Below are 12,177 nucleotides of genomic sequence, written 5' to 3' on the forward strand. Positions count from 1 at the left end.
GACTACTGCTTGACCTTACTCCTAGAACCCACCTCACCCCTGCCCACTTTGACAACCTAGGATGGCTTAGAGTAGACGACAGAGTACAGCAACTTGCAATGGGCCTGGTCTACAAGATACACTACACAACCAAGGTACCCATGTACATGTCAAAATACTTCCCAAAGGTCAGTGAATACTACGATCACAACACCAGAGGGAGCTCCACAAATCATGTTAAACCCAGATTCGGCTCAAACAAGGGACTAAACACGTTTCGCAATTATGCCACATCAATGTGGAACGCCCTACCCAAAGCTGTAAAGGAATGTGAATCACTACCCACTTTCAAAAACACTCTCAAAAAACACCTACGGGAGACTGCAATTCGAAACTGGCCCCTGTAAATGTCCTAACACAACCCCCTCCAATGTACAGTAAATCACCAAGTATGGTCTTGTCAATATTCCAATGTACAGTTTTGCTTGTATAGTTGTACAGTGTCCCCCACCCACCCCTCCTACCGAACCCCCCCCCCCCCCCCCCACTCCTACCCAACCTCCTCCAATGTACAGTCCCCCCCACCCCCACCTACCCAATCCAATGTACAGTTTCTACGTCAAATGTATATACTCTTTTTTCTGGACTCTTTTTGTATCACAAACAGTACTGTAATTGCAAATCTGGTATGTCATAAATGTATAGATGTAGCAGTACTGTCTATCTGTATGTCATGTATGTCATATATGTTACGATGAATTGAAAATGGGGGACCCTGATGTAAACAAGACAAAAGTCTTTCTCTGGTCTGCATCCCCTTAACAATTGTATGTATTGAGCTGTACTGTACTGTACCCATTCTGCAATCTGTTAATAAAGTTTTCAATCAATCAATCAAACGCGCGTGCGCGGGAGCACGCGTGCACGTGGCGTGTGATCAGTTCCCATATTACGACTGCATCACTGAGCTCAATACATACAATTGTTAAGGGGATGCAGACCAGAGAAAGACTTTCGTCTTGTTTACATCAGGGTCCCCCGTTTTCAATTCATTGTAACATATATGACATACTTGACATACAGATAGACAGTACTGCTACATCTATACATTTATGACATACCAGATTTGCAAATACAGTACTGTTTGTGATACGAAAAGAGTCCAGAAAAAAGAGCATATACATTTGACGTAGAAACTGTACATTGGAGGAGGTTGGGTAGGTGGGGGGGGGGGGGGGGACTGTACATTGGAGGAGGTTGGGTAGGAGTGGGGGGGGGGGGGGTTCGGTAGGAGGGGTGGGTGGGGGACACTGTACAACTATACAAGCAAAACTGTACATTGGAATATTGACAAGACCATACTTGGTGATTTACTGTACATTGGAGGGGGTTGTGTTAGGACATTTACAGGGGCCAGTTTCGAATTGCAGTCTCCCGTAGGTGTTTTTTGAGAGTGTTTTTGAAAGTGGGTAGTGATTCACATTCCTTTACAGCTTTGGGTAGGGCGTTCCACATTGATGTGGCATAATTGCGAAACGTGTTTAGTCCCTTGTTTGAGCCGAATCTGGGTTTAACATGATTTGTGGAGCTCCCTCTGGTGTTGTGATCGTGGTATTCACTGACCTTTGGGAAGTATTTTGACATGTACATGGGTACCTTGGTCGTGTAGTGTATCTTGTAGACCAGGCCCATTGCAAGTTGCTGTACTCTGTCGTCTACTCTAAGCCATCCTAGGTTGTCAAAGTGGGCAGGGGTGAGGTGGGTTCTAGGAGTAAGGTCAAGCAGTAGTCTGACCAGTTTGTTTTGAGATGTTTGTAATTTTGTTTTTAGCGCCTTTGAGGTGCTTTGGTACCATGAGGTGCAAGCATAGTCGTAGTACCCTTGAATGAGTGCTCCTGCCAGAGTCTTCAGGGTATTCTTGTTTACCAGAGAGGAGATCCGGTACAAGAATCGAGTTCGTTGGTTGACTTTTTTTATTACATTGGATGCCATTTTGTCACAGGAAAGATTTGCCTGTAAAGGAATGTGAATCACTACCCACTTTTAAAACCACTCTCAAGGAGCACCTACGGGAGACTGCAATTCGAAACTGGCCCCTGTAAATGTCCAAACCCAACCCCCTCCAATGTACAGTAAATGTCCTAACCCAGTAATACACGAGACCCTCTTATTGGACCAAGTAAGGTTTCGTCGATAATCCAATGTACAGTTACCCCCACCCCGCCTACCCCCCCCCCCCCCCCACCTCCAATGTACAGTATGTCATAAATGTATAGATGTAGCAGTACTGTCTATCTGTATGTCATATGTTATGATGAATTGAAAATGGGGGACCCTGATGTAAACAAGACGAAAGTCTTTCTCTGGTCTGCATCCCCTTAACAATTGTGTGTATTGAGCTGTACTGTATTGTACCCATTCTGCAATCTGTTAATACAATTTTCAATCAATCAATCTACCCAACACTGGATTACAGCTTCCAATACTTTATAGGCTAACAGGTAATGTGTCTACCCAACAGACAAGTCCATGTTGGCTTAAAAGTATTACGAGCAGTGCAGCAGTGTGTGGATAATAATATCATATTATTTTGCTTCAATAACACCGTCTGCCCTAATGCTTTTATGCCCAGTCAGTTTTTTCTCTCAGCATGTAATGACGTTGGGGCGTCACCTAGTGGACATTTGCTGAAACTACAGGGCTATAAAGCTAAAGCAGAGGACAGGTCCACCACTTCTGCGGTGTTCCAACACACACACCATGACGTTTGCCTGGAATACCAGAAACCCAATCATGGGCAAAATTAAGGCTCCAATCAAAGCATACGACAACGCTGAAATACAAGTTGACGGTATTTGCAAGACAACCAACATTCTTTTGAAGATCCAGTTGGATTTTTGGACCGCAGAACTCCGCAACGGCCCAAATCTGGACTCCTTCAAAAAACTCACCTCAACATGGCCTTTGACCCCTAAACTACCTACATTGAATGCTCTCTGTCCACCATGTTTTTTATTGTCCCTATGTAAAGCAACCTTGGGTTTTATGAAAGGCGCTATATAAAAGTTATCTTGACTCGTCATTTATTGAATTTAGAGGCTGTAGGCGTACAACTGCTAAAAATTACACCATTCAAATTTTATTTTTCATCTGAAGAACTTGACCAACTCAAGGAGTATGCCTAGGCCTACCATTCCATTGTTAAGTGGTGCACTGCTCTGTTGTTGTATTAAGTGTTATGAGCGATGCTCTGTTGTAAATGTTATTGTATATTTTATCACTTTTTAAATCTAACTTGTAATTTGTTATATTTAGTATTGCCCATTTTTAAACTGAATCAAACTGCACTTTTTACTGTCTATTCTATTTTATTACTGAATGAAGCAGTAAATAGGCCTATTGGGATGCTAGATCCTAATGTGGAAAACTAATTTACCTTACTATCTTTATCCTCACTTATGCCTGTATTTTTTTACTGCTGTGAAGCACTTTAAACTGCAATTTATGTATGAAAAGTGCTATACAAATAAAGTTTATTCAATTACAGCAAGAAACTTTTCTAGGAAATAATATTTTGAGTGATTAATAAGCTAAATACTACAGTATATGAAACGGCCAATAATTGTGCCGCCCAGTCTTGCGACTTGTCTTTCAGTCCAGTGGGGAACTTGGCTGTTTAGATTTTTATGTCTGCTTCACTCTGGAGCTTCGGGTCATCAGGTGGAGATGTTACACCGAAGGGTCAAAACATGAGCCATTTATTAATACATTTTAAATGTATTATTACCAAAGTAATTCTTGGGTCAAATTGAGATTTCTGAGTACTCTCCTCACACTGCTGCATCGCCCTGGCTTAGTGCCTGTGTCCTCAGCCAATGAGAATATTTGTTACGTTAAAATCCCCATCTGCCTAACTCACTCACGACTTGTGGATTTGAACGTTATACAGATGGCGATCGTATGACGTAGGCAAGTAAAACTGCCTAGTGTGTGACATGTATGCAAGAGGAGAGTCACCTTATTTTGTTACACAATGGTTGTTGGATCTTTGCAAACTTGTTGATACACGTGTGGAACTTTTCTAAATATAAATTATAAACATTTGATGGAAAATGTGTTTCTTCTTTTCCAAAAATCACAGGTATGAGGCTAACGATGTTTATTAAATAAACAAATGTGCATTTTATTAGTCGTGTCACTAAGGACTTATTTACCCAACAAACTGCCCACACTATACCCAAAACTCAACAGGCCTCAAACCTGAACCAAAAAGATAATAATAAACAGGCCATACAAGACTGTAGATGCACAATACCTTGAAGCTTTATTCAAACACCACTGTAAAGATGAAAACACCACAAGTACGCAAATTTATACAACGGAATACACAAAATTGCTGTACCAAAAAAAACAAGCCAAAACTGAATAAAAACAAGCTTCTCTGAAGCCACTTTAAAAAAAGAAAAAAAATACCCCAGGTGAGTAGATGCAAGCTCAAACAATACGCTTTTAAAACTCCTACAAAAGGTCTACTAAGCTAAAACATGGAACCACTTGATGCAGACGTCCTGAGATTCAGCTTCCATGGCACCTCAGGTTATACAGTCTTCTGTTGTCCCTTCTTGCCAATCAGAGATTTGTGGATGTGGGGGATGACACCTGTGAAAAAGACAGATTTACATTGAGTCATTTAGCCAACGCTTTTATACAAAGCAACTTACAAATTGTGAATAAGTCAGCAGGAGGGGGTTTGGCCTGCGGTCACAGGATCTTTTAACCATTTCCCGCACAGGACTCGGGGGGGGGGGGGGGGGGCTCCCGAACCCAGTTCCCATGGCGATTTTAAACTTCTTATACACAATATTGAAAGGGCATCCATGGCAGCATGTTCTTGCGCTTAATTTATCTAGATTTTAGCCCCTTAGATTTTTTGTTGAGTTACTAGTCTTGCATTTGTTTGGTGGATCAGGTCGCTCTTGCAAATGAGAAATAAAGGTTTGAAATTAAATGAGGGGTACATCTCTGGCAGTCAGTGGCATTGTTCGTCAAACAGAGTGCATAGTAGTATAGACACTAGCATGATAGGTAGTAGTATAAGGATGGTAACATAGTGGCAAGGTACATAATGACATAAAGACGGTGACAAGGTTTAGCGTCAGTTCAGTGAACCTAGTCATTTGTCATAATAATGGTGACCCGAGCACCGCACTAATTCGCTCTACTTACCACCACCAGCTATGGTAGCCTTGATGAGGGAGTCCAACTCCTCGTCTCCTCTGATAGCCAGCTGCAAATGGCGTGGGGTGATACGCTTGACCTTCAGATCCTTCGATGCATTTCCTGCCAACTCCAGGACCTGAGGGTGAAAGGGAAATGATGATGCATGTTGTTGCTATAAGGCCAAGTCAAAACAAAAAAAACAGGTTTGTTACTGGATCTAGAGTGCAAGCTAGCTCTGCGAGTGTGAGGTGCCCACCTCAGCAGTCAGGTACTCCAGGATAGCCGCGCTGTACACGGCTGCGGTGGCACCGACCCTGCCATGGCTCGTGGTTCTGGACTTCAGGTGTCTGTGGATACGACCCACTGGGAACTAAAGATGGAGGGGGGGGGGCGCACTTAGAGACAACAGTACAAACAGAACAAAGGATACAGTGGACGGGATTGTGAAGCCGGATCTACCGTGTCAGCTTAACCCTTTCACTGCCGCACTACCAAGCGGTTAACCCTTTCACTGCAACAACACACAGAAGGTCCAGCCGGTTAACAGTCGGTTGTGTGATAGTAAAGGGTTAACCTTTTGTCGTGTGGCAGTGAAAGGGTTAACCTTCTGTTGCCCAATAGCCTGACTTGCCTACTAGCCTGACTGTCCTTATTGTGATTATGCGATTTATGATTATGTATATGTGTGCATAATGTATGATTATCATCATATGGTGTGCCTGCCTATATGGTGTTTATACATGTATAGCTTTGATTTGTCCCTGTACACTTTTTATTTAATTTTTTTATAGATGCACAACATGCCTAGAGTGAATGTACAGAATATAGTTGTAAACTGTTTTGATATTAGCTTTATCCTTTATTTTTTTCTGTTTCTTTTCTGGCTTAACTCACTGACAACACAGAAGGTTAACCCTTTCACTGCCACACGACAGGTTAACCCTTTACTATGGCGACCGTCGATTGTGTGATAGTAAAAGGGTCAACCTTCTGCCGTGTAGCAGTGAAAGGGTTAAGACATTATTGTTGTAACGTTCAAATCATTGGGTATGACTACAATGAATGGAGCTGCAATACACCGACTGACCTGCAGGCCCGCTCTCTGGGAGCGCGAAATCGCCTTCGTCTTGGTCTTCCCGGAGTCCTTACCTGCCTTACCGCCAGCCTGCAGACACACGTTTGCTCGTTTATATACAGTCTGTAGATATCGGTTATGCGGCTAATAATACAAAATTAAATACTAATAATGGCTGGCCATGGCTAGATTGCCGCCCCGACTAAAACAGGTTCGCGTTAGATCCTAGTATCGATTACTCAACGCAGCTTGTTAGCTTAACGTCGGAATAGCAAGCTAACGTTAGCGGCTATCCCCTCCCCGTTGTTGCATTATTATGGTCTATATTTAGGACAACTCCGTGTACATACATTGCTGTGATACACAGTACACTGTAACGCGTGAGTCTGTAACGACGAGGCGTAGAAACTCACCATATTAAAAAAGGTTATAGTTATTTCCTTTCCGGTTGAACAGAAATCGAGTATTCAGGTCGGCTTGTTGTCGGTTTGAACTGTAAGGCCCGCCCAGAGCCGCGTCACCTATATAAGGAGGCTCCACATCCGGGAACCCGAGGGCAGGCGACTGGCCAGTCACGTTTCGCCTTTTGTTTCCTGACGTGGCATTGAGCCAATCACAAGGGAAACGGTTCATTGTGCGGGAAAAGACAGAAGGCGTGATGGGTAATGTAGTTCCACGGCGTCTATCTGTTTATTCCTCACGTGGGCCTAACACAGCATTTCCTGTTACAAACAAGATAACGCCAGCAGTGAATGAATGGATTAATCAGCCGATCAAACCAGCTTGTATTTAGGCCTATATAATTACTAGTAGGCCTATTTCTTTCCCAATAAGAAAGTGTTATGTCTAGGAGTGCTTGCATTCATTCATTTATTTGCATTTATTTTAAATTTGTTGGACCTTATGTATGGTGTTCTCTTGTTTTGTTCTTGACTTATTGTGCTGTTTCTTCTTGACTTGAAGAAGCCGTGTCCGGCCCATGGGGACATTAACGTGTGTTGTCGGGCCTTATAAATACATTTGATTAGATTTGATTTGATTTGTTTAAGTTTAGGCCTAAATCATACCTGCAGCCCACCTGAAGACAATTAGCTAAAGTAATTTTAGATCCATGAAGACGGATGTAGAGGGGGGGGGGGGTAAACAAACCTAAACTCATTGATTGATTGATTGAAAATTGTATTAACAGATTGCAGAATGGGTACAATACAGTACGGCTCAATACACACAATTGTTAAGGGGATGCAGACCAGAGAAAGACTTTCGTTTTGTTTACATCAGGGTCCCCCATTTTCAATTCATCATAATTCAGCCCACCTTTTTGTTTGTGAAACAGTATCACTGCCCAAGATAATTAGGCAATAGGCATACATTGATGTTTAAGAAACAGTCAACTTGTTTTTAATTACAAACATGTGTGTGTGAGTGACACAAATAAGTACCAGCACTAAACCCTGGATATTAGACGTCTTGTATGCAGGACATTATTAAAGGTGGGGCTGGCTGCCAATGTTGGAGAAATGAGCCAGAGTGATCTGACATGTCCTGCTGAAACATAGCAGTTCTGCATCACTTTAAAAGCCAGGTGCTGTGCACTCTGCATTAATCTTTAATCTTTAATCTTAATCTTAATCAACAAAGGGCTCAGACTCCCAGAGGCACCGGCAGCTTCAAACTGGATCTTTCAAAACAAATAATAAGACATTATTTCCCCATATTGCCACTTAGCAGGCCAAATAAATCTGATTGGTTCAGGTTTGGGCACCCTGAGATTCTGGAGTGGCTGATTACAGGGCCTGGGAGGGCACTCTGTTTCTCAGAGCATTTCATTTATTGGTAGTTATTAGGATGCAAAGAGAATTTAACCAAATATTACCAAATGGTTCTAAAATTATTTTTACCCCACCTTGTAATGATCTTAATATTTGTCAGTTCAGGGGATTTAAATACAGGATTCTAAATGTGTGTGCTGTGTGTGTGCATGCATGCTTGTGTGTGTTTGTATGTGTGTGTGTGTGTGTGTGTGTGTGTGTGTGTGTGTGTGTCTACATGGCAGTCAGACCACACACAGTAGTCATTTAAGATAAGATAAGAGATCCCCTTGGGGAAATGCAGGCATCATAGCAGCATGGGGGGAGGGGTGGTACAGGTAGTAGAAGACATGATACAGGTCGTAAAAGTATCGTACAGTGGAGAAGTAAAAATAAAAATAGAATAAAAAAATAGATAGTATAAACAATATAACAATATAATTTACTCTGGTCATGCGCATAAGGGCAAGTAGGCAGTGTAAAAAGGTCAAGGTGCAAGATACGCTCTGCATCCTCTGGCCGCCTCAGACCTACTCCTATCCGAGCTCCGGGAGGGTCATCAAGGAGAAGTCGCCTATTCTCGGTACTTGCCCCTCAATGGTGGAATGAACTTCCCACCACAGTTAGGACAGCCGAAACCCATCCAATCTTTCGCTGTCGACTAAAGACGCACTTCTTCACTTTATCTGAAATGGAAAAAAAAAATTTAAATAAAAAATGTATCTAACCCTAACTAACCTTACTGTCATGCACTTGTCCTAATATACTAATAGCACTCAACATTTTGATGAACATTGTTACTCAGCTGATAGAGCTGTACCCTTCCTGCTGTCTTGTTGTACAAAACGTGTAAGTCGCTTTGGATAAAAGCGTCAGCTAAATGACAAAATGTAAATGTACATTTAATGTAATGTAAACTCTGTTGCCTCTATACTAAATGTATACCTATCTACTGCTTTCACTGCTGCTGGCCAGTATGACTCACTACCATAGTGTCTTTATACCTGTATCACTGTACATACTACTACAACTCTGTACATACATCTGATTAGCACTATACTCAGTAGTACTAATTTATATATTTTATACCCAGTTTACAATTTACAATTGAGTCATTTAGCTGACGACACCATGTCACCAGGAGGGGGCGCTCTCTGGCAGCTAAGGGTCAGTGGCACGCTTGAGTGTTACACTGAGTGCATAGTATAGACACATTAGCATGATAGGTAGTAGTATAAGAATAGTAGCATAGTATTAGGGTACATAATAGTAAAAAGAAAGTAAGTAAGAGGGTTATTATTATTTATTATATATATATATATTATTTCAGATATTGTTTGAAGAGGTGTCTTTTTAGTCGACGGCGTTGGCCGTGTTTCAGCTGTCCTGTCTGTGGTGGGGAGTTCATTCCACCATTGTGGAGCGAGGACTGAGAATAGCCTGCTTAATTTTCATGACCCTCCAGGAGCTCGGATAGGAGTGGGTCTGAGGCGGCCAGAAGATGCAGAGCGGAGGGGTCTTGAGGGTCTGAGGCGGCCAGAAGATGCAGAGCGGAGGGGTCTTGAGGGTCTGAGGCGGCCAGAAGATGCAGAGCGGAGGGGTCTTGAGTAGAGCCATATGAAATCCGTTTTATTATTTTCCAAATTCCATTTTATTTTTTCCCAAATTCCGTTTTTTCCGTTTTAATATTTCAGAATTCTGTATTTTGCTTTTTATGCTCATTTTACCATCAGAAATAGTGTCTAATAAGTGGGAATGAATAAATGTCCACAATTGAATAAGATATAACAGTCCATTTAATGTTTTTAAGTGCTGCAACTCAGAAATACAGTTCAATTTTACACAATATTTTTCAATTAATATTGTGACAAAATAAAATACACATTTCAAGTGTAAACAATAGATACAGCTAGCTACTGACATTATCACAATGACAATGTTAGCCTATCTATTATATTGTGATGAAATATAGTAATGCATCATTTAGGGCCCGCGTCCACCTAGCGCATATTTCTCCGTGAAACATGCTGGGAGTGCGCCGGCAGAGCTGGCTTGACGCGCATCTTGTAGATGACAGAAAGAAATCTACAGCCATGCCGCGGTTTTGCACATATTATAGCATATTTGAATAACTTTATTGTATATTAATTATATATATAGTTATTGCCTGACACCACAGTTCGCCCTTTGCTTTTTATTAGCTTTTTAGTAGTGTATTCGTGTAGTTATTATTATTAGTTTTGTCGCGGATCTCAATGGTCTGTGTGGAGACAGCCAGACAGGCAGGCAGCTCCGGTGTCAGGTTACAAGCAGAGTGGTAGATGACTGGCTGTGATTGGTTGTTTGAATATGCGCTCGGCGCACCGCTCTAGAAAAGTTCAGCCAGTTTCAACTCTCTGGCTTGTGCGGCCGCATAAAGGCGCTGAAGAAAGAAGCCGACGGCAGCGCACTTCCTAGAGGCGGCCGCATGCGCTCCCTCCCCATTGTAATACATTGAAAACAGACGCGTGCGGTCCTAAATATGCGCTAGGTGGACGCGGGCCCTTAGGCACCTTTAGTTTAGTTTTTCGTTTATAAAGGACAGTGTATAATGACAATCGTTTGCATTAAACAAATGAATGGGTGCACTAGAATTAGCAAGAAGCTATCATTTCCATCTATAGTCCTATGTACTGTAACGTTTCATAGCTATTTAAGTTTATTTAGATTATAAAGGGCAGTGTATAATGACAATCGTTTGCATTAAACAAATGGATGAGTGCACCAGATTTAGCAAGAAGCTATCATTTCCATCTATAGACCTGTACTGTAACGTTTCATAGCTATTTAAGTTTATTTAGATTATAAAGGCAGTGTATAATGACAATCGTCTGCATTAAACAAATGGATGGGTGCACCAGATTTAGCAAGAAGCTATCATGTCCTAACGTTATAGCTATTTAATCACAATAGTGTCGCAAGTGTTTTTGCAGGTCCAGTCCAGGGAACGTTGACAGAATTAGCAAAACACCTTATCACCGGAGGCATAAAAGTCATTAGGATACTGCTCTGCTCTGAATTGAGGGCTTATTGGGCTTATCCAATGTACAGTCATTTACCTAGTATGGTTTTGTCAATAGTTCAATGTACAATTGTGTTTGTTTGTACAGTGTCTCCTCCCCCCCCCCCCTCAATGTACAGTGTTACTTGTTTATACAGTGTGCCCCCCGGCCCCCCCCCCCCCCAACCACCTCCAATGTAAATTACCCAGTATGGTTGTCAATATCCCAATGTACCCAACCCCCCCCACCCAACCTCCTCCAATGTACAGTTTCTACGTCAAATGTATATACTCCCTTTTCTTGACTCCTTCTGTATCACAAACAGTACTGTATTTGCAAATCTGGTATGTCATAAATGTATAGATGTAGCAGTACTGACTATCTGTATGTCATGTATGTCATATATGTCTATATGAATTGAAAATGGGGGACCCTGATGGAAACAAGACAAACGTCTTTCTCAGGTCTGCATCCCCTTAACAATTGTATGTATTGAGCCGTACTGTATTGTACCCATTCTGCAATCTGTTAAATAAAGTTTTCATTCATTCATTCATTCATTCATTGCAGAATTTCTTAGCTTCTTGACGATGTTAACACTGAAGCAGCCAGACGCTTGGAGACTGCCGTGTTGTGTGTAACGCGCTATAGCGTCCCCGCCTCCCCGGTCGCGTGTGCACCACAACGTTCCACCCAAAAACGGAATTTCAGTCCAGATTAGGCCAAATTCTGCAATATTCCACGTTTTGCAGTTGATTCCATTTTTATTGCTTAATTCCGCGATTCCGTCCGCGATTCCGTGAACGCGGATTTCATATGGCTCTAGTCTTGAGGGTCTGAGGCAGCCAGAAGATGCAGAGCGGAGGGGTCTTGAGGGTCTGAGGCGGCCAGAAGATGCAGAGTGGAGGGGTCTTGAGGGTCTGAGGCGGCCAGAAGATGCAGAGCGGAGGGGTCTTGAGGGTCTGAGGCGGCCAGAAGATGCAGAGCGGAGGGGTCTTGAGGGTCTGAGGCGGCCAGAAGATGCAGAGTGGAGGGGTCTTGAGGGTCTGAG

General features: G+C 42.3%; 1 protein-coding gene across 1 annotated transcript; it reads right to left on the reverse strand.

Annotated features, from left to right (window-relative positions):
* Nucleotides 1–4,278: 4,278 nt before the first annotated feature.
* LOC311227747 (histone H2A.Z) lies at nt 4,279–6,790 on the reverse strand. The gene is made up of 5 exons (XM_084313532.1): nt 6,688–6,790; nt 6,287–6,364; nt 5,456–5,569; nt 5,206–5,335; nt 4,279–4,638 (listed from the first exon to the last, which is right to left on the reverse strand). Exons 1-5 carry the CDS (start codon nt 6,688–6,690, stop codon nt 4,577–4,579), a joined length of 387 nt encoding a protein of 128 aa, XP_084169658.1. The 5' UTR covers nt 6,691–6,790; the 3' UTR covers nt 4,279–4,576.
* Nucleotides 6,791–12,177: the final 5,387 nt, after the last annotated feature.

Source organism: Notolepis coatsorum, assembly GCF_963971535.1.
Source record: "Notolepis coatsorum genome assembly, chromosome: 4".
NCBI lineage: Eukaryota > Metazoa > Chordata > Actinopteri > Aulopiformes > Paralepididae > Notolepis > Notolepis coatsorum.

Bases quoted from the DNA above. Each gene is read 5' to 3' on its own strand.
- LOC311227747 (XM_084313532.1), bottom strand. The intron at 5,570-6,286 runs GTCAGTCGGTGT...CTCCATCTTTAG, and splicing joins CCCAGAGAGCGGGCCTGCAG to TTCCCAGTGGGTCGTATCCA. The intron at 4,639-5,205 runs GTAAGTAGAGCG...TCTTTTTCACAG, and splicing joins GGCTACCATAGCTGGTGGTG to GTGTCATCCCCCACATCCAC.